The 24,554-nt window shown below is 35.2% G+C and overlaps 1 protein-coding gene across 4 annotated transcripts in view; it reads right to left on the minus strand.

Annotated features, from left to right (window-relative positions):
* The window catches only part of DPH6 (diphthamine biosynthesis 6), a gene marked incomplete at its 5' end in the record, with an annotated part of 217,059 nt that overhangs the window by 102,362 nt on the left and 90,143 nt on the right, over positions 1–24,554 (minus strand). For all 4 annotated transcript variants that reach the window (XR_014326080.1, XR_014326081.1, XR_014326082.1 and 1 more), the window contains 2 exons: positions 4,169–4,287; positions 8,904–8,977. Coding sequence is in view for 1 of the 4 variants with exons in the window: in XM_082835618.1 (XP_082691744.1) it covers positions 4,169–4,287; positions 8,904–8,977 (193 nt within the window). The remainder of the gene's footprint in view (positions 1–4,168; positions 4,288–8,903; positions 8,978–24,554) is intronic.

The following is a 24,554-nucleotide window of genomic DNA, read 5'->3' on the forward strand; positions in this document are numbered from 1 at the left end:
GGGTGAGGTACCTACTCTTCTCAGGGTAAGATTGCCAAATCCTAACCATAATGCACTATAGCAAGTTAGTTGTCATACCGTTCAGAAGTATACAGAATGGACTGTCATATCATCCATCTGCTCAACCTAGATACTCCTTTCCATTCAACAATGTCTAGAATAGTGATATGGCTTCCTGATCGTTAATTCTAAAAATCCATGTCAATAATCATACCCCAGGCTTCTGCTGCTATTTTCTATAAAGAGCACTAACTCTTAAACAGAATACTCTTAGCATTGAGTAGTCACCTGACCTTGGTCTCCAACTACCTGTACGGTATTTCTACTGATCAATTGAGTTACTTTGTTAGCAAATATATATGGAAGCAGAAGGTTTTCCAGTGATGGGTAAAGATAGTCTCAAGCTTCTTCTCCAACTACTATCTCTTTTTTTTGTTTGTTTTTAAATTGTCCTGCTTTTACCGGGGCTGCTAACAATAGTTAAGTCCTCATCACCATTTTCTACCCTTTTTTTTCTTGCCAAAAGGTGTCTTATATATCTGTGGGTCTGAAAAACAAAATCCCACTGACTAGGCCAATTTGCAATAACAAAAGACTGTACTGTGAAATCAGACTCATACAAACCAGAGACCTTACCTAGTAAGGTCAAGCTTTACTAATAATTCCAAGGATACAAGCAATCAAAGGGCCAGGTGAAGCAGGGAGAGGGCCAGAACTATGAGTGAAGCCCTCCAGGTGTTTTCTGGTCACACTGAACCTGATGTGAACCAGGTCAACAGGTAAGGTCTCTAAGCAATGCATGTAGCTTACATCACTTACACAGAAAATAGATACCTCAGGCATAAAACATCTTGATTGATTTCCTATTCAGATAGTTACATACCTTACATGACATGTTCCAGGAAGCCATGCCCCCAAACCCAAAGATTCCAGGTTTGTTTACCAAAACCAACCACAGCAACCAGATACGTCCTGCTAAAGGCAGTTTAAAGATAAGGACCCCTCCCCACTAGTAAATATCATTAGTGATTTTGTTTCGTTTATTTTTGCCATGACATCTGTAATTAATGTTTATAAGGAGATTTATATGAGTTCTTCCTTTTTTCCCAGGGCACTTACCCCAGTTACTGGAAAGAATGGGTTACAGATCTACTACTTGATCTTTTGTTCCCAGTAATTATGGGATCTTCTAATCAATAACATCTCCTATGTCCTTGAGAATCAAGAACATTTTTCACTGTGGAAGAAAGCACAGATGGAAGACAGAATAATTACAGTCCTTATATAGCCCTAAATTTGATTTCAAAATATCATGAACTCCTGAGGTTATACATATACACATACATATATATCATTTCCCATTAAAAAAAAAACCAAGGCCTTCTTAAAGAAATGGATGTTCTAGGTCTGGGGCAGAAAATGTACAAAATGACATTATATGTTCATAGCAGTACTATTTATAATGGTACCAAACTAGAAACTACCCACAGGCTATGGAAGATAGAATGGACAATTCAACTGTGGTTTACTCCTACCATGGAACACTACACTATAAGGAGAAATGAGCAAACTATTGCATCATTCAATAATGTGGATGAATCTCATAAGCATAATGTTGAGCCAAAGAAGCCCGACACAATGGAGCCTATACTCTATGATTCGGCCATATAAAATTCAAGAACAGGAAAAGCGAATCTACGGTATTAAGTATCAGAAGAGCTATTACCTCTGGGAGGGCAAGGCAAGTATTGACTAGGGAGATATTAGCAATATTCTATATCTAGATTTGGGTGTTGATTATATAGATACGTTCACTTTTTGAAAATTCACCAAGTTGGACACAAGAATTTGTGCAATTTTTTGTATTTATGTTATACTTCAATAAAAGGTTAATTGAAAACAAAACAAAACATGAAGTAAATCTACATTTATTGACATGGAAAAAAAAATCTCCAAAACATATTGTTGAGTGAAAAAAGGCAAGTTGCCCATCAATATACAGAGTAAGATACTCTTCATATAACATTTCTATGTAGAAGTACTATGAATGTTTTATGGCTTTTTAAATATTACATATACACATACCAAAAAAGTGATTAAAAAGATGATCAGCATCACTCTGGTGGGTATCTCTGGGAAAGGGAATCATTGGCAGCAGAGGAGCAGATAGAGAATACATCAGATCTTTTCTGTAACCATGAAAATTTAACATTACATGGCAAGAATGTTTTCATGTAATACTCATACAATTAAAAATAAATATTTCTAAAAGGCAGGATTGTTCTTAAATCCAATGTGGAAACACTTCTTTAAATAAGTCTAAAAACCAGAAACCTCTTTAAGCACTAAGCCATTAATGTGAAAATTTCACGAGTTCACTCACGCCTGCAAGACACCAAGGTTGTGTAACACAATTATTCGAAATTTGTTTTTTATACGTCCATATAGAATCAACCCTTTTATAAGACTATTCCATAATCTCACGGGCCACAAAACTTTGCTGACCCGCTCTGTGAATGGAAAGGTCCTATTGTCCCATTTTTTGTTTAAAACTTTTTCTGAAAATTTTAAAGTGTGTGTGTGTGTAAGCTTGGAAACCTATATTGCATCATTTATGTTTGTGTCTTTAGAAGGAATGTGCCACTCAACAAATCTTTCTTTAATAGTGTTCTTGAGAATAACTTTCATCTTTGCACACCAATAGGCAATCAATAGAAACTTTGTGCTGTAAATGTTCAAATCGGATCTATACTTTTGTCATTGGGATGTCAAGGACAAATTATCTCAGTTTTATATTTTACCCAAAAGTTTAATACAGTTAATCACCATCCCCAACCTTTACAGAGAGGCGCACACACATCCACACACACAAATGAAAAGACAAGCAATATCAGCCACGTACTATAATAAAGGTGGCAGTAAGGTCATATTCTATTGCTCTGTCTTTCTAACGGGGCAAGATCTCTCAGGGTTCTAATACATTCCATTTTCTAGTAGTAAAAGGGACAGAATGTGTACTGTCCAGTGAGGTGTCACATGAACTTCATTACAGAACTATGCAATCTGAGAAAATCCAAAAGAGAGTGAGCGACAAAGAAAGTGAGAGAGCATATTCTGTATACATTCATATAGAAACTCATATGACAAATATATCCATAGTGAGAACTTCAATCCTAAGAGTTATTGAGCAACATTTTCTCAGAAATGAGAACACAACACAACCTCAATGTTTTTCTTTTTAACAGCTAAGGAGATCAACTGCATGTTCTCTAAATAAGGCTTTCCACTAAAGATAACACCTCAACTTCCACAAGAAGAGAGTAGCTTTGTGTTTACCAGGAAGAAATATTATGGAATCTTCCTTTTAATGCTGTTTAAAATGTGAAATTATCTGTGAAACCTTCCACAGCTTTGGACCTTGTTATTTTAGAGATCAGCAAGGTGAACACTCTCAAATGAGGTACATGTTTTAGGCTTTGAGAACCCTGAGGCTCCAGGGCATTTACTGTAATAGGTTCATGAAATAAATGAATTGGGCTCAAATCCCACGGTTTCTTGAAAATGAATGTAATTATAAAAATTCAAAGCAACAAATTAAATGTGTTCGTATGTAATATCCATTTTTGAATCAGATTACCACCTTGCCTGTTGTGTCTATGCTAACTGATCAAACGACATTTTCTCAAACGTGAATTTCTCATCATCCTCAACAAAAACCCACTACGTGGCTTATTTCTGATACCACAAACAAAGACAATCCTTCTATTTTAGCATTATTCAAAGTACGTTAAAAAAAATACAAGGAAAATATCATGTGTTGTACCAAATACAGATTTTAAAAAGCTTCAAAAAAAATCAAACTATATTTTCTGTTTCCTATGAATATGAATTCCATATCTTATAAAAAGAACTTAAATTGAAGGACCACAATATAATACCAGTTTTAGAGGTAGTTATATACTAAAAAAAGAAAAGAGTCTCACTATTAATCACTTTGGTTAATAATTAAAAGCCCATTTTAAAACTTCCCCTTACTCAATTTCTTCAGCTTGTGACTCCACATTTTTATATTCTAAGTTATTCTTCCTTTTTACTTGTAATTGCTTATGAGTGAACTCAGATTATCTGTGTGGTAACAGACAGCTCCCTTGGAATTCTGGTTACATACCTAGAGCTGCTACTTTGATGATGATTGCTTGAACGTTAGATGATATCATCTCTCGGAGCAAATCTTCCTGGTTTCTTTGCCAAAGGTAAGCTAAAGGCTGGAGATTAAGCCTTTTACACCTATAACATAATTTTTAAAAAATCAGATGATATCTTAATGTTCTATACTTGGATCCATAGCAATTACTTTGATTTTAAACATACTGTTTCTCTCAAGGATTTTAGCATATAAAATACTTTTAAAAACACGTTTTGCATAATGAAGTTTATATATACAACATAAATATATTTAATTTCCATGGGTTATGCATAAACAGATAAAAATGAAATCTCCAGGCAGAGAAGAAATATTAATTTTAGTAAGACTCTAAGTTTAGAAATCTATGCAAAAAAGCTTCCAAATGCTAATGGATGTTTATTCTTGTTTTAGAACTTTCTTGGGTATCGAAATTGTGAAGCACAGGAAAATACATTTATCCTAATAAAATAATTATATATTGATTACATTTATAATACCTATGGTTATATGAATTATTCTTATTTAATAACTCTGAAATTTTTTTTTAAGAATTTGACTCTGAGAGGGGGAGGGATAAATTAGAAGTATGGGAGTTAACAGATAAAAATTACTATACATAAAATAGATAAACAAGGGTTTACTGTATAGCACAGGGAACTATATTCAATATCTTGTAATAACCTATAATGGAAAAGGATCTGAAAAAAATATATACCTGAATCACTTTGCTGTACACCTGAAACTAACATACTACTGTAAATCAACTATACTTCAATAAAAAAAGAGAAGGTAAAATAAAGATATGTTAATACAAACAAAAAGAATTAAGAAAAAGCATAATCATAATGACAGCAAAAAAAAAAAGAATTCGACTGAGTGAAAAGAAAATAGTAAGAACAAAAAGTACATTCATTGACTACCTACTATGCTGCAGGTATTGTACTACATATTTTACATTATGTTGCTGTAGAAAGAATGCAGATTTTGGATTCCAGACAAATCTGAGTTTGAAACCTCCTTCTACACTCACTAGCTGCATGACTTTGACAGGTCAGAGCTAAGCTCCAGGCCCTTAGTTTCCCAGTTCATACATACGGACAAAAATATTTCCTTCCAAAGTTCTTGAGAAGATTAAAATATTAGAAAGTGAAGTCATTCATTATTCCTCTTTTCTTCACATTCCACATCCAATCTACCACAATGCAGAATATGACCACTCCTCACCAATACCACTGCTAACATGCTGGTCTGAGCCACCAGTATCTCTCCTAACTTCTTCCCATTTCCATTCTTGCCCTTTTAAAATCAGTTTTCAATACAGTAGCCAGTGTGACCCTTTTAAAACATAAACAGATCATGGGATTTCTCTGCTCAGAACTCTCCCCATTACTCCTAGTAAATTAGACCTACATGGATCTCACCCTGGTTGGCTCTCATACCTCATCTCCCACTTCTCTCCTCTCACTCCAACCTGCCACCCCTGGCCTGCTCACACTTGCCTAACACACTTGCCATGTTCCCTACCTTCCTCACTTGCTTTATGCCTTTGCTTAAATGTCACTTTCTCAGGGAGGACCCATTGATTAAAATTAATGTAGATAAATTGATTAATCGATTAGAAGTAATGTAGATAAAAAATGTAGTACAATACCTGGATAAAATAGGTCTTCAGTAAATGGTAGTCAGAGCCAAGTGCCTTGCTCAAGTCACAGAGTAAGTGGCTGAGATCAGATTTCAAATTAAAAAAACATATCTCTAAACCCCATCATCCCTAGTGTCAGTAAGGTTTCCTGGCTGACTACTCCAGCACACACTGAACTCTTTCTCAGATAATCCCACTACCTATTAAATGTACCACACGTTTAGTCATTTACTCACATATGGTCTTAGAAATATCACTCTTTTTTTCATGCACATATACCCTGACCTTCAAAGAAATCAAAATCTTCCTGAATGTAGAGACTTTTATCAGTATATAATTTACCTTTGTAAAATGTCCTGAGCACCTAAAGCAATGTGGAGGCAGTTAATAAATACAAAAATAATAAAACTGTAACTCTTCATGTAACACAAGCATTACAGTTTTTGCTGTCCTATCACCAATCTTTAATGCCTACTAATCAAACTTCTCTCCACCTTTTTCAGCTAAAAGGTTTTTTTTTGTTTGTTTTGAAAAAAATTTTATTCCTTCCAGGCCTTATTGCAAAATTCTTGATTGTTTCTTCGGTATCCCTGATCTTTTGGCTGTTTTTAGACTTAAGTCATACTTCTTTACCTATTTAAATTCTTTTAACAGTTTAAAATATCATGGCTGGGGCTTCCCTGGTGGCGCAGTGGTTGAGAGTCCACCTGCCGATGCAGGGGACACGGGTTTGTGCCCCAGTCCGGGAAGATCCCACATGCCGTGGAGCGGCTAGGCCCGTGAGCCATGGCTGCTGAGCCTGCGAGTCCGGAGCCTGTGCTCTGCAATGGGAGAGGCCACAACAGTGAGAGGCCTGCGTACCGCAAAAAAAAAAAAAAAAAAAATCATGGCTGAAATAAGCTTCCTCTGTAAATCACTATTGTATTTGAGCTTGTGACATCTATTAAGTGCTTCATACCTTGAAAATATAATGATGCAACACTAACTACAAACTGAAGATCAGCTAATTCAAAACTGAGTTTGTAGACCAACAGACTCCCAATAACACTGCTTTACAATTTTCAAGGATTATTACAGATGTGCTTTATGGTATATAATCTGGGCATCTTAAACCATATGTTGAAGTGCACCTGAGACTGCATTTTGAGAAATAGCTTGAGTAATCAATGGGCCCTTCTCCCATTTAGATATTGCTATAAGGCAGCTTCACCTCAGGAGCACATTTTCATTCAGCTCCTTAAAGCTTTCATAAATAGATGTCAGCCCTATCTGCACCTTGGCTACCCAGTGAACCATGGAGGTTTGAACTTATTCAAAAATAAAGATTTTTAAACAAAATAATTCTCAGAGAACATGACTTAAAACTTGATGAGAATAATATTATTTTTAACATATGGCTAAGGGATATGCAATCCATCTCCATCTATAAATCAGCTGTTCTCAAACGTAGGCAGACAGAATGTAAGGAAAACTTTTTCCAAATACACGTTTGACCTCCTCCCCCACTTCCACCTCCACTCTCCATTCTCCAGAGATCCTGATAGTCCCCCAAATATGAGATCATCATACTTCTTTTTGTTTATTTATTCTTTGCCCTGCTTTCCCTTCACTTACTCTTAAAATTCTATATATTTAACTGCCTTAAATTCATTGTGGAATTAGACAGAAAATAAATAAAATAAAAAATAAAACAAGTTTTCAAGTCTATTAATATGCAAGTTTTTAATGAGATAGCCAATATGAATGTTTCTTTGTCAAGGACATGAAACTATTACATAAATACAGCCCTTATCTTATTCTCATTTACCCTTTTAAATGGCAAAATCATTTATTTCTACGTCGAATTGTGCTCAAGATTAATAGTGAAGTCCTTATTTTCTGTTTTGCTAATATAATGACATGTAAAGTCTCTACACAATATTTTATTTATCCGAATAAATTAAAAATGAAAATTAAATTCATTTGTGGGTGTTTTGCCAAGCCAACGTTTAATAATCACTATTATTATTATTATTTTTTAAAGATGTTGGGGGTAGGAGTTTATTAATTAATTTATTTTTGCTGTGTTGGGTCTTCGTTTCTGTGCGAGGGCTTTCTCTAGTTGTGGCAAGCGGGGGCCACTCTTCATCACGGTGCGCGGGCCTCTCACTATCGCGGCCTCTCTTGTTGCGGAGCACAGGCTCCAGACGCGCAGGCTCAGTAGTTGTGGCTCACGGGCCTAGCTGCTCCGTGGCATGTGGGATCCTCCCAGACGGGGGCTCGAACCCGTGTCCCCTGCATTAGCAGGCAGATTCTCAAACACTGTGCCACCAGGGGAGCCCTTATAATCATTATTTTCATCTGACCTTATGTTTTTTGAGTAGATCAAAGGAGTTGACTATTTCGGTACCTGTACAGACAATGTTTTACTAGTACTACATTGCTTGGGAGGTGGGGGAGATGGGAGGAGCAACAATCTAAAAATTCCTTTAAAGTTGAATGGCTTTTTATAGAAGTATTTCAATCTCATGAATATTTTTAGTCAAGAACTAAATTCTAAGGACCAAAGAAGAGATTTCTTAATACATTTTTTAAAAAAATATTACTGCACTTTTATTACAAATGATAAGATATTAAAAGGGTGTACTAATTCAAATAAGGAAAAATTGAAAATAATACTTTGACTTCAAAAAAATCTGTTTCAATTTTTTATTATAAATAATTTATTTTTCCTTATGGTAAGTAAGTAAGTTTTCTCATGTGTTGATATAAGGATAGAAAAAAAAGTGAAAGTGCAACTTTTGTTACTTAGGGCAATACATTTAGTTTCATGGGGCATGTAGAATACCGTATCTATTTATTATTTGGATACAATTATCTATTTATTTATTATTGGGGTATAGTTGTTTTACGATGTTGTATTAGTTTCTACTGTACAGCAAAATGGAGTTCCCTGGGCTATACAGCAGGTTCTCATTATTTATCTATTTTATACATATTAGTGTATATATGTCAATCCCATATTGATTTTTTATTTATTCACATTCTTAAAATACATAAACTTTAAAAATATAGGACAAATTAACGTTTTCTTACACATTTTCTACTCGAACATGCTGATAGTCAGAGAGTATAGCACCTACTGATATTCCCTCTACTTCTTCTTTTTCCTGAAAATAAAGAAAAAAATATGATTAAAAAATAAATAACATGTGGCTCTGTATCATTTTTTAAAAATTATAAATGAAACGTGTTTCATTTAGAAGACCACCTTGAAACAGAATAACTTACTGGAAATGCAATCCACATTCAGAGAAAAAGAAAGTATATTAAAAATATATATATTTAAGTCACCCTCTCAGCTCTGGGGGGAAATAATTATTCTTTTTACCTAAAATCCAAATAACTGGAGACCATTTTCCATGGAGAAGATAAAGGCAGCACTTCCAAAATGTTTTCTCACTTGATATATTTTTAAAGATTCACTGATGTTTGATAGAAATTTCCAAGAAATTTCTATTTAAGGACAATGTAGTCCCAGGTTGAGTAACTTTTTTTAAAAAAATTAAGCAACGGTATAAGTAGACAAAGGAATACAATGATTTTAATCCATATCTTAAAATGATTGACATAGGAGCATCCAGGAAGCAGAGATGATAGAGGCATTGCCTGTATAACAGTACAGAATAGTGGATAAAGAAATCTAGGATGAGAAGGAAGCAATGAATTATTATCAGTAGAGCTGAGAACATCTAGCAGTATATCCAGCAGAGTTCCCCAGGGATGAGGACTAGTCTATCCAACACAGCCATTAATGACATGGAGGAGAATGTAAATTCAAATATGATCAAGTTTACAGATGATACAAAGCTAGGATGGATTAAAAAGAAAAGAAAATCAATCAAGTACCTGGATGGATATGGACAACTTGGGGATTTGAAAGGACAGGTCTAAGATGAGATTTAATGTAAAGAAGTATAAAATAATACCCTTAAGGAAGAATCACACACAACACAGGTATAAACTAGGGAAATGTTATCTAGAAAACAGATATGAAGAAAGTGACTGAGGGGTGATTACTAATAACAAACTGAATAGAAATTCTCTGACTAGGCATAAAAGAAAAGTCATCCTAGCCTATGGAGTACAGAAGAAAACTACTTCAGAGAGATGACTTCATTATTAACACTGGTCTTTCCAAACTTGGAAACCTACAAAAAAGAACAATAGTGTTTCACATAAAAATAAATGTAATACTTGGAGACATTCTAAAATAACCCCGAAATGTCCTAAAATGATGCCATAATAAATAAACAAAAATGCACAACAGGAATCTCTCATGTCTTTGAAGATAAAGCCAATTTAAAATTTCCCCTCTAAAATGATAGAGAAACATCTTCCCAAACCTCCCCAAAATAAAATGATTCTTTCTATTAGATAAGGATTCCAGGAAAAGAGCTATTTCCTTTGCCTTCCTATTTCAGCAACTTTGTGAGAACATTTGCTTGTAACCTTTCTCTAACCTTCCTAGCCATTTTCTTTTCATAAAAGTCATTGTATTACTAGAGAAAAGCATGGCATAGTGATCCTCATTAAATGCAAATATGGCATAGGATCATAGAGTAGTGAATAATGTTATCAAAAATCAAAATTTTAGTTATATTCTTTTACCATATATAGTTTAACTGCCAAAAGAAAATATAAGGTACTGAATAGTATGTGTGTGTGTGTGTGTGTGTGTGTGTGTGTGTGTGTGTGTTTCTCTATAGATCATGAAAACAAACACAAGTCATTGGTGTTTTTCTTTCTAAACTAAGTCAAGCCACTGTTAAAATAATAATTGGCATTTACTCTCCACTTAAAATGTGTTAATGTTCTATAATTCTCATTTAATGTTCACTACAACCCTAAAATAATTATTTAATTCTTCTTAGTCTACATGCATTGTGAACATTGAGTAATATAATACAGATAAGTAACAGTGACTAGCATTTAGTGAGCACTCAGTAAATATTTTCTTCTGTCATTATCATAATCTTTGTTACCAATAATACTACTTTTATAACTACTTCTGTTACTACTTCTACTATTACTACTACTGACCACCACCACCACTACAACTAGATAAAGGCCTAACTTGACCAACAAAGCCCTTCATTCCTGGGCTTTAATCTCTTGCTCATTATCACTTTTTAACTAGCTTACTAACCCATGATAGTTAATTTTATGTGTCAACTTGACTAGGCTAAGGGGTACCCATTGCTAGTAAAACATTATTTCTCTGAGGAAGTTTCTGGAAGAGATTACAATTTGAATTCGTAGACTGGGTAAAAAAGATTGCCCTAACCAACGCAGGTGAGCATCATCCAACCTGTTGAGGACCTGAATAGAACAAAAAGATAGAGGAGGGGCACATTTACTCTCTGCTTGAGCTGGGACATCCATTTTCTTCTGTCCTCAGACAACAGTGTTCCTGGTTCTTGGGCCTTTGGACTCAGAGTGGAATTTACAACACTGGCCCCCTTATTCTCAGGCTTTTGGGTTTAGACTGGAACTATATACTACCAGCTTTTTAGGTGTCCAGCCTGCAAATGGAGAGCATGGGACTTCTTAGCTTCCATAATCAGATAAGTTAATCCCTCAAAATAAATCTCTTTCCATATATCTTTATATATCCTATTGGTCCTGTTTCTCTGGAGAACTCTGACTAATACATAACCCTTGACAACCAACTCTACAGTCCAGTCACAAATGTTTCCAACCTAGTGAGCCCTGAATAATCTAAGGATAAGTAAGACTTCTGTTGAATCCTTAATCATTCAGAACATACTACTAATTTTGAAGTGAGACCTATAAAAGATAAAAATCTATCACGCAGTCAATCTACTCTGCAGAAAATACAAAGCTAAGCTCAGGTCCCACCTGAGCTACCAGACTACCAGAATAAAAGGTGTTATACCGAGGCAGCATAAAGACATAGCCAAATAAATCACCCTGTGACATAACTGAAATAAAAATAAATGTGCTGCAGGGACTTCCTTGGTGGTCCAGTGGGTAAGACTCCACGCTCCCAAGCAGGGGGCCCAGGTTCAACCCTTAGTTAGGGAACTAGATCCCACAGGCATGCCACAGTGAAGATCCCGTGTGCCACAACTAAGACCCTGTGCAGCCAAAACAAATAAATATTTTAAAACAAACAAACAAATAAATAAATGTGCTGCAGAAAACAGTTAATATAGAATCTGAGACCCAGAAATTTGACCAGATTCGAACCAACTTCCCATGATCAATCCCATGCCCACTAAGCAACCTTAGGTTGCCTTGTTACTGTCAAACCCAGAAAGATTATGCTAATCCATAAAAACAAGCATTCTCATCCACTCAACAAAAATGGTCTACATTATAAATCAACAAACTGGCATTCAAGCCTATACATTAGTCTTAAATGAATCTGGTCTGTATTTGTCTATACTAAAGAGACTGATAACTTCTCGGTACATTGTCAAAATCAAGTCTCTAGTCTGGAGAGCTATACCACAGTACTCACCAAAGTAATATTCCCAAGCTTAACCAGCCATGTAACCTCTTCTAACAATAATGCTAATTGTCATGTCATCATTCTTTAATGGTTCACCTAATATTAAAACATGTAACCAAAAATGTTTTATATGTCCATACTATGTACCAGTTTAATAAATAAGATTAGCTCTACTGTTGGGAGATTAAGGCACCAAAACTAAGTAATAAAGAAAGTGATATGAAAGCAAAAAGTTGGGGAAGGTTTCACAGAAGAAGTAGACTTCAGGGCCTACTCATCAAGGATATATTTGATTTTGTTGAGAAAGGAAAGAAAGGTAGTAGGGAACAATTCAGACAGAGTGAAGAATATGAACCAAGGCAACAAAATAAAGTGTTTGGCATATTAGGAGGCGGTCAGCAGTGTGGGGTAGCTGGAGCTGAAAGCACACATCAAGAAGTGGAAGGAAAAAAGGATGGAAAAGCAAATTGGGATCAGATTGGTCAGAAATGTGGCTTGCATCCTGAAGGTAACAGAGAACCCTTCCCTGTAGAAAATTTTTTCTGACCAACTCCTGTGGGACAATTCACATACAATAAACTGCATCTATTTAAAGTGCACAATTCAATGAGTTTTGACAAACCCACACACCAGTGAAACTGCCACCACAATCAAGATTACTGATTACTCCCAAAAGATACCTTGTGCTTCTTTGCAGCCCAACCCTTCCCCTTTACTCCTGGCTTTATACAATTACTGATCTGTTTTATGTCAGTATACTTTAGTTTACATTTTCTGTAATGTTATATAAATAGCATCCTACAATACGTATTTTTTGTTTCTAGCTTCTTTCACTCAATGTGATTCTGAGGTTCATCCATGTTGTATGTGTACCCATAGTTCATTCCTTCGATTCCATTTTAATCCATTGTATGGATATGCCACGTTTGTTTATCCATTCACTTGTTGACGGATATTTGAGTTTAAGGTTCTTATAAATAAAGCTATGAATGTTACTTTATGGCTTTGTGTTAATATATGTTTTCACTTTTCTTGAGTCACTAAAGAATTTAACAAGTGAGATATGATATTTATAAATAAAAAGATAAACGTGGTGACAGTGTGAAGGACTGAATAGAGAGTAGAGAAATAGAAGAAGGAGCCTAATCTGAAAGAACTGAAGAATGGAGATAAGAGGACAAACTCCAAAAATTATTTAGAGACAAAATTAGTAGGACTTGTGAACAGTGACAAGAAGCACACATGAAGCATGGGGCCAATGACTGTAATTTAAGTGACTATTAACTGAGAAAGGAAATATAGGTCTTAAAAGAAAATACTGAGTTTATTTAGCAACGTACGTGTTGTGTTCAATTTGTTCGCTAGGTATCCAAAGTAGATAAGACCATTAGGTATATTGAGTACAGTCATCCCTCCATATCCATGGGTTCTGCATACATGGATTCAACCAACAGTGGATCAAAAATATTTTTTTAAAAATTTTCTAGAAAGTTTCAAAAAGCAAAACTTGAATTTGTCACACACTGGCAACTATTTATAGAGCATTTACATTGTATTAGGTATTATAAGTAATCTAGAAAGGATTTAAAGTATGGTAGAATGTGCATAGGTTATACGCAAGTACTGTGCCATTTTATATAAGAGACTTGGGCATCCTCAGATTTTGGTATCCACAATGGGGTCCTGGAACCAATCCCCTGTGGATACCGAGGGATGACTATACTCTGGTGCTCAAGAGAGTATAGAGAAAGATGGGGGTGCTGTCAGCATGTAAGAGAACTTGAAGCCACAGGAGCAAACAAGAACCTCAAGAAGCAGGACATAGAGTGAGAAGAGGGTGAGAAGAGGGCTCAATGTATGACCCTGAGGGTGCAGTGACTTGTAAGGAAAGAAGGAGAAGGAAAATTCAGTGAAGACACTGAGAAAGAGTGGCCAGGATAATAAGAGACACCACCAGGACAGAGTAATGGTGTGTGCACAGAATTTTGTTAAAATTTCTTAGCAACCCTTATAATGTTTATCTACCTTGGAGCAGGGTTGAGGGTAGTAACGAATATAAATGATTAATGACATTATGTGCTGCTGTTTCTGGTATTCAGTGATGCTACTGTTGATTTTATTATTTCCTGAGTTGAACTTACACATCCATCATCAATAGTGATAATGGCCTCAGCTAAACAGTTTCCACTTGTGTCTGGGAGTCCCTGTGGCTTAGTAATGTGCCAGACTATTTAGGGCCCAGGCCCTTGTCTCTAACTTCTCTATTACTGACATTACTAATTTTTATTTTTATTTTTGCCTTCTTTGTTCTTAACTACTTTATGACAGGAATATAATTTAATACGTGTTCAACTCTCCAAATTCTCTGAATTGTGTTGAATTTAGCAATAGATACTCATTAATTGATTAACCATATTTATTTTACTGAGGGTCTGAAATTTATTCTTTGAAGAATTTGGCAATAATATGTGTCAAGTGTTGTGTTCTTGCTTCCATTAAACATCGACAACTTTCCCCTCAGTGGTCATAACCAATTTCCTAATTGTAAAATATTGTAAAATACAGTGGTTCTGTTGAACTTTCTACAGAATTTGGTACTATGTATACAAGAAAGAACACAAGTATGGTTGGCAGACAGGCCTTAAATGCTGGTTATTCTACTTACCAGCTATGACAACCTGAATAGGTTAATGTCTGTGTTCTCACATATTAAATAAGGTTAATCATATTTTGGGTTGTTATAAGGAATAAATGAGATAATATATACAAAGCCCCTAGCACAAATCTTGGGATATAATAGGAACTTGGTAATATTGTTACTTTACCTTACTTTTTCATCAAAATTCTGTTTCTATGCACACACCATTGTTGTGTCTCATTATCATGGCCACTCTTTCTCAACATCTTTACTGAATTTTCCTTCTCTTCCCCTCTCTTCTTACAAGTCACTGAAACCTCAGGGTCATATACTGAGCCCTCTTCTCACTCTATGTCCTGCTTCTTGAGGTTCTCGTTTGCTCCTGTGGCTTCAAGTTCTCCTACATGCTGACAGCACCCCCATCTTTCTCTATTCTCTCTTGAGCATCAGAGTACAGTTGTTCCTTGGTATCCACAGGGATTGGTTCCAGGATCCCACTGTGGATGCCAGAATCCAAGGATGCTCAAGCCTTTTACATAAAATGGTGTAGTATTTGCACATAACATATGCACATTCTCTCACATACTTTAAATCTTCTCTAGATTACTGAAAATACCTAATACAATGTAAATGCTATGTAATAGTTGTAAATACAATAATCAGATTAGCTAAGCAGACATCACAAGTTTATTTGTTGCTTAGATCACTCTTTTTTCCCAATTCTGTCAATGTGAAACACACCTGCAAGACTGCTGGGGAGCTAGTCCAGGCAGCTACTGACCTACCTCACCAATCATAACAATAGAGAGTTCACTTGCAAAAACAGACACATACTCATAAACTGGTACAAAACACAACTTCATTATTACTATTTCTACACCTACTTGTGTGCAAAAGGGCAGTTATACCAAGGATTTATTCAGAAACAGCAAATATATCAATATATCAACACTCTATTTAAGAATCCAAGGCCTGAATACAGATGGTCAACCATGCTTCTCAGAATACATTTTAACTTCTGGAGACCAGAAATAGGCCAAATTGTATAATGCTTACTTCTGAATAGTAATTCGTTTTTCCTATTTCATTTCCAACTTTATACTTCCTCAAATATTTTTACAACACGTGTACTACTTTTCAATTAGGGTGAAAGTTATTAAAATCCACATATGCATTGCACATACTCATCTCTTATCCTATGTGCTGGTAAGCTAGCAGACAAACTTATTCGTGTATTTATTATACAGTAATTTATAAAGGCCTATTGTGACAGGTCCTATACTAGGAAGGATGAAACACATTTGAAAACAGCACAGTTGCTAACCTTAAGAAGTTAAAATCTAGTGGTGAGGGATGTGGCAGAATGGACACATCAAGAAATTAAGTAAAATAAGTGACATTAGTCCATATAGAGCATAATGGACCACAAAGGAAAGAATTCTTGCTGGGGGAATGATATTAGAAAATACTTCTTAAAAAAAATTATACTGCAAATACTCAACAGTCAAAAATGTTGATTCTTTGTCCTTCTTGACCATAAGAAAATAGATAACAGCTCCTTCTACTGTCTTCCTCTACCCTCCTTCATATTGCATTTATGTACAAAATTCACCAAGTATTTTTTCTTCAAAGAAATAAATCTGGATCTAAAAAGAAATACATACAATTTATTAGCTAACCAATCTACATAATACTAATCGTTTATCTCCATTTGGTATCCGATTGTGTGGTTCCATCTTCCATAGAAAACAGCAATCAATAATCATCAAAAATATATGACCATGTCTATCTGTCAAGGCCGCGGGGCGGGTCCTGTGCCAGCCTGGCACCTTTCTTCTGTGGCTCCTGGGATGCTCACTGCTTTTGGCCTGGGCCTAGATCCTCAGAAAGCCAGAGTCCTCTGCTGGGTGGACAGCTGCCCTGAAGGCTCCACAAAGCTCCTGTGAGCCCAGCCCAGGCCTGGCCCTAGAAGTCCAAGCCTTTGCACCAGGCAGGGAGCTGCATCAGATTATGAGGACCTGCCCATATAAGTTTATAACCTAGTCCTAAAGCCTTATTAACTACTAAATCTTATTGACTTCTCTTAAAATCAATACCCTAAGGTATCAGGAACACAAGGATAGAAACAGGCTTCCACTCTGAAATGTACTTGATGTGTCCTCACACAAAACTCTACCATATAACAGTTAAAGGGCACCCAATATAGAGATTGGGATGATGAAGGCATTCAGTCATATGGTAATAGCGATAATTACAAGAAATTTAGACCCAAATTAGATTTATTCACTCAATATTCACTTATTTTCATAATGAAAAGTTGATTCACAAAGCCAACAACATAAACTTTTTAAACAACTTTTAAATTGCAACTGATATAAATGAGGATTATTATTTTTTATGTTTTTTAAACAATTCCAGCTCTATTGAGTATAATTGACAAATAAAATTGTAAGATGTTTAAAACGTGCCACGTGATGAAAACAAGCTGTCCCTTTTTACAGATGAAAACTAGGCCTACTTATTCCAAAGATGAGAAGATATGCAGCTTGCATTTATTGGGGATATTATTTTCTTTGAAAAATGCCTCAGTTACCAGTATTACTCTGTTAATGAGTTCCTGCCTGTTGAGAAAAAAATGAACTGCTGAATTCAAAATGTTTTTCATCTGAAAGGCATTCTAACATTTTTAATATGAACCATTCATTAAAGAAGCACACTTGCATTATAGCTCTGAGTGGCGATACTTGGACTTATGGCAGCATGACATTATTAAATAAGAAACATTTGTGAATGTCAATGATATTCTGGGGACTGGATAACTAAACAAGAAATTTATGTGGCCAGTAAAGCACTAGATGATTTTTCCTTAAACTTCTAATTCTTCACTTTAGTAGAATTAGACCAGTCCAGGTTAGTAAAAATAACCACAGAAATGAATATTCTTTTATATGAAATAATTCTGAAAGTAACACTGAGAATTTCCAAGTGATATATTCAGGCGTCTGACTAAAATTTTTGTTTGACTTGTTATTGTTTTTCTTAGCATCATCAATATAAAATATTTCCAAAATGGGAAACGATCACCATCTGGAGTTCTTCCATTAAACAGTGAGCTCATGACAGAGTATTAGGTCACTAATTTGTAGCATTACTGTTTCCCTTTGTGAACTTTCTCAGTTAAATAGGGAAAAATTTGTTAAGGCTGGAAATTAAATGACAAAGAAACTGCAGAAAATCATAATCATTTGTCATTTATTTCCATTTTAAAACGAATGTGCATTCTTTTACTTTTGAGTCTCCATCTGAGCTGCAACAGTATGACACTCCTAGTTTGTAATAAATCAGTCGTTTGCTACAGAGAGTGTGGTGTGTTCCAACCTCAATGGACTTAGAGATTGCTGGTCATCCTAGACCAAATTCAACCTGAAATGAAACTGAACAGAAGTCTAGAACTACAATTATTTATTATTTTTCCTTTAGTTTCCCAAGAATATTCATCTTGCTAACAAGAAAAGGTAACAGTTTGAGGACTTCTGTGAAACTCTAACAACAACATAAATAAATAAATAAATAAAGGATTAAATTGTTCATCTTTGTTGGAAGAATAAAGAATCAAGAAGTATTCATTTCTAAACAAACAAGTTTGGTAGGAGGTGTTTAATCTGTTTAAAAGCTGCTTTCTGAACTCATTTTCTATGCTCTTAAGAAAACTTCCTTTGATTAGAGATAACTTTTAAAATGCAACTTATATAAGTGGGGATTATTATATTTTACATGTTTTTTTAATTATTCCAGCTTTATTGAGGAATAACTGACAGGTAAAATTGTAAGATACTTAAAATGTTCAACATGATGATCCATATTATTGTGAAAGGATTCTGACTTAACACATCTATCACCTCACATATTTAACTTTTTTCTTTCTTTCTTTTCCTTTTGGTGAGAATATTTAAATCCTACTCTCAAAGCAAACTTCAACTTTACAATACAGTATTATCAACTATAGCCACCATGTTATATATTAAATTCTCTGACCTTATTCATATTATAACTGAAAGTTTGCACCCTTTTGCCAACCTGTCCCTGTTTCCCACATCACCCACCCTTTGGCAGCCACCTTTCCACTCTCTGTTTCTATGAGTTCATCTTAAAAAAACCTTTGTTTTTTAGATTCCACATATAAGTGATACCATGCAGTACTTGTTGTCTTTATCTGGCTTATTTCATTTAGCATTTAGCACGCCTTCCAAGTTCATCCATGTTGTTGCAAAATGTCAGGATTTCCTTCTTTTTTTTAAGGCTGAATAATATTCCATTATGTACATATATCATACTTTCTTTATCCATTCATCTATCAACAATACTTAGGTTGTTTCCATACCTTGGTTATTCTGAATAAAGCTGCAATGAACATGAGAGTACAGATATCTTTCAGAGATAATGATTTCACTTCCTTTGGATATATGCCCAGAAGCGGGATGGCTGGATCATATGGTAGTTATATATTTAATTTCTTGAGATACCTCCATACTGTTTTTCCTAGTGGCTGTCCAACTTACATTCCCATCAACACTGTAAAAGGTTTCCCTATTCTCCACATCCTTGCCAGCATTTGTTATCTTTTGTCTTTTTGATAACAGACATCCTACCAGGTGTGAAGTAATATTTCATAGTGGTTTTGGTTTGTATTTCTCTGATAATTAGTTATTTTGGGTACCTTTTCACATACCTACTCACCATTCATGTGTCTTCTTTGCAAAAATGTCTATTCAGGTCCTTTGCCCATTTTTTAAATTGGGTTACTTGGGTTTTTTTCTTTTCATTTCTTTTTTTTTTTTTTTTTTTTTTTTGTTATTGAGTTGTCTGAGTTCCTTGTATATTTTGGATGTTAACCTCTTATCATACATGCAGTTTGCATATATTTTTTCCCATTTCATAGAATGCCTTTTTATTTTCTCGATGGTTTCTGAGGCTGTACAGAGCTTTTTAGTTTTATGTAGTCCCACTTGTTTATTTTTGCTTTTGTTGCCTTTGCTTTTAGTGTCAAGTCCAAAAAATCATTGCCAAGACCAATGTCTAGGAGTTTATCCCCTATGTTTTCATCTAGTAATTTAAAAGTTTCAGATCTTACATTCAGGCCTTTAACCCATTTTGAGTTGATTTTTATCTATGGTGTGAGACAGGGATCCAGTTTCACTCTTTTGTATGTGGCTAACTGGTTTTCCCATCACCATTTATTGAAGAGACTATTCTTTGCCCACTGTATATTCTTGGCTCCTTTGTCAAAAATTAATTGACCATATATGCATGGGTTTATTTCTGGGCTCTGTATCCTGTTCCACTGATCCATGTGTCTATTTTTATGTCAATACCATACTGTTTTGATTACTATAGCTTTGTAATATAGTTTGCCTCCATCTTTGTTCTTTCTCAAGATTGCTTTGGATATTGGGGATTTTTTGTGGTTCCATAAAAATTTTAGGAGTTTTTTTCTATTACTTCTATAAAAAATGTCACTGGAATTTTGATAGGATTGCACTGAATCTATAAATTGCTTTGAGTAGTATGGTCATTTTAACAATATTACCTTTTCAATTGAGCACTGAATGTTAAGTACATTAACACTGTTGTGCAATTGGCTTTGCATTTTTAAATGATTACATAGGAATATTGATCAGAAAAGTGTACAGAAGCAGAATAACTACTTAGGGAACCCAAAAGATATCTAAGTAAGAAATGATGAAGGTCTAAAGTAAGACAGTGGTTATGATGATGACAAGGAAAAGGCAGATTTGTGAGACAAGAAAAGATCAACAGATTTTGGTGGCATGTGGCTGAGAAAGAAATCCAGAATGCTCTCAGGTTTTTGGCTTGGTCACTTGATGGAGAGCAATGACGTTAATTTTATAAGAAATACACAAATTTGGGGAGGAATATGATGAGTACTATTTTGGACATTAAGCGTTACGTGTCTTTGGTCATTCAATGAGAGTTGTCCAGTAGACAGTTGAGTATGGAGCTCAAAAAAAAAGATAATTGGGTGGTAACTGAAGCCATAAGAAGAGATGGGGCCAAACGGCAAGGAAGTGTAGACTAAAAGAGGGTGAAAAATGAACCACGAGGAACTATAACATTATAAATTGGGTAGAGAAAGAAGGGTCTTGAAAGAAAGCTAAGGACAGAAAAACAGAAGGAAAACCTAGGAGGGGAAGATATCACAGAAGACAAGGTCAAAGAAGAAAAGTTTACAAGTTCCCAAAGATTGGGAGTGAAAAAGAATAAAACGTGTCCACTGGATTTAGTTGTTACTGACCTTAAGAAGAGAAGTTTTAATGCATTGCTGTTGATGGGAACTAAGTTGAAGCAGCATAATAGAATGGGCAAGGAGAAAGAAAATAAATATATATAAATATTCTAAAAAGATCTGTTGTAGAGAGATGGTGCAATTGCTAGAAGAGAATGTAGGATTAAGGAGGGATACATAATGTTTTACAAGTTCACAAAACACAGTGGTGGCACCACCATGAAAATCAGAATTTGAAATAACATTTCCGAGTTCAGTTTTACTTCTACTAACATACAGAAATGCTAGCCAGGTCAAGAATGACACGACCATAAGAAAATGTATGTAGCTTCATAATCTCTAAAAGTACGAGTATCCTCCAAAAAGTAAAACAAAATGAGAAAACTTACTTTTACCTCAATAATTGTACTCTCAGAAGAAAAACTTTTTTAAAAGTTTCTAACTTTCCTTTAAAAACATGTCCAAAATTAACCTTATTATAATTACTATAGAAGCTGTGATTTATGGTCAAAAGAATATATGATTTTAAATGTGATCAAGGAAGCTAATAAAGTCCATTATTAAAAAAAGAAAACAGGAAAAGAGAAGACCTGAGTTAAAATACTCAGCTTTACAACATACCAAATAACAAAATCTTGTACAAATCTCAACTCTTATATGCATAGTTTCTTCATAAAATAAAGATGGTAATCTAGTTCATAGGGTTGTGTGAGGCAACTAGTATAACATATGGAAAAGTGCTTAAATAATCATAGAGCAATACAAATATTTCCTCATTAACCTCCCTTATGTTCTCATTTCTCTGTATTTGTCACTAACATCACCCAGCTTCAAAATGTACAAGTGACCTTAGACTCTCCACCCTCTGTGGGTGCTTACCTGGAGCCAGACAGACATTGAGACTAGAAAGACTCCCCATATCTAGTCACTAGGTATGGCAAATTAGGCATTTCACTGCGTTAGTACTAGTTCAGATCCTCTCAGCTCTCCCTAGAATAACAGCAATGGAGCCATCACTGCTCTCTCTACCTCTAATTTCTTCTCCCTCCAATTGATCCAACTAACAGATTTATCTTCCTAAAAGCAATCCCTTCACACTTCCCTATCAGCCAAATACATTTCTCTCTCTAATCTACACTTATTTACATAAATCCTTTATGTATCTTCTATTTAGACTGAATGTACTAATTTCCTATCTTACTCTTCTTTCCATTTGCAATTTTCTACCAATCCTCTAGCCCCAATCTCCACTAAATGAAATCCTACTCATTCTTCACAAACCATGAAGACTTGCCTGATCCCTCTGATCAGAGGTGATCTCTTCTGCCTTTCACCCCTTTATACCTCTTACTCTGTACACTTCTTGAGGCATTTTACATATGTCATTTATATATATATATAAAATAACAACAAACTCTGTTTGATTCTGTTGGCATCCACAGGCACCCAGTATAGTGTCTTACATTCAATCATCCAAAAAGTACATGAGAATTCAGTCATTTCTATAGATCCTACAATGACAAAAGTAAAAGGATGACTAATTTATTTAGCAATATTAAAGTTATACTTTATAAAATTAGCCTTTGATGACTGTATCAGTCAAAGTACAAGTAGAAAAAAAAAAACACTCTGAGAATTTAAAGAAAGGTACAGGGAATTAATTACACAGGTTACAGAACTGAGAAGCCAAACAGAGCATTGCGAGAGAACCCAGGAACCAGCAATAGCAGAAAACAGTTACTATCCCTAGGCTGAAGGGACAAGGGAGGACTTTTCCAGAGCCCAGGAACCAAGTACCTGGTGGAAGCTGGAACCTCAGTGGGCCTGTCCAATAAGAGCTAAGCAAGAGGCAAGCCAGCCATTAGCACAAAATCCACCTAGGCAGAGAAAAAGGGAAGAACCAGGGTTTCTCACTTCCTTCTGACCTTAATCTCCCCAGTGGCACCTATCTAAGGGAATGCCAGCTACTGGGAGCTCTGGAATCTAAGCCCACTAAGTCCCCTTGGGATACCAAGCAGGGTCTGGAAGGAGCAAAAAAAAACAGACATGAAGGCAGAGGCCCAGGACCTGTACAATGACCTTAACAGTATGTAATCATTTAAGAAAATGTTTTTAAAAAGAAAAAAACTACTTATGAAAGTAAAATGTCTAAAAATCAGCAAGAGACAAATCCCAACACACTATTTTTTTTCACTCAGTAGATTATTCAACAAATAATCGAGTTCCTACATGCTCTGCACTACAGATAAAACATTATACAGACATCATCTTTACCTTAATGACCTTACTGTCTAGCAAAGGCTTGCTAGAATAATCAACCTTAATAAATAAGACATAGTAATATAACATAAACTTTGGTGGTTTCCAGCATCACCATATAAATGGTTAAGAACGCTGGGCTACCAGCTCTATTTGAAATGTTCTTTTCTTCTGATTCTCTTAGATACTAATCCCGAAATTGAGAGAAGCAACTTTAACTGACTATACCCAAAATAGAAATTTAGGAGGAATGGTCTTTAAGATGGTCAATTTCAACTACAGAATACTTCGCCAGAAGTCAGGAATAGAAAGAGAATCCATGTTTATATATGCTAATTAATAAACACCATGTAGGTCACTCAGCAAACAGGAGTTGTCTCATTTTTACATAAAGTTTGGTAACAATCCTGGGAAAGAAAACTCACGGTGCCAGCTTTAAAAATGAAGCAAGTGCTTTGATTTACATAAGGTTCACCAAATAAATCATTATCAGGAAAAGGACTCAGGTCTCCCAACATTCAGTTATGTTTTCTTTTCATTAAGGAAATGAAAATAAAAGCTTTGATCAGTAATAACATAATCATTATGTTACAAAAAACCCAGTTCCTCCTTGTTTCTCCTTTACTCTCACACTACTACCACACTCACAACACTTCTGACACCAATGTCAGGGGAGGGTTGTCCCACATCAAGCAATTCTGCAACACCTGCTGAGTGTCCTACAATTTAACTCAACTCTGACACTATCTGCCTGGAAATAGCATTAGATCCCACAGGTTAAGGGCTCAGTCCTGCAAGACTGCCCCCACACCTCCTTCAGATGCCAATCGCAAGTAGTAGGTCCCCAGGTTACTCACAATTTCTGTCCCATTTGGCTACAAATTGGAGGTCCCCATGAACATTTTGAACATTCTGAATTTTGAACCAGGTGAATGCATTGCCTATTCAATAAATAAACAAGATTAAGAGCAACTTCAACAGCAAAATCCTCTGAATCTTTTTGCCCTT

This window comes from Leucopleurus acutus (assembly GCF_964270905.1).
Source record: "Leucopleurus acutus genome assembly, chromosome: 1".
NCBI lineage: Eukaryota > Metazoa > Chordata > Mammalia > Artiodactyla > Delphinidae > Leucopleurus > Leucopleurus acutus.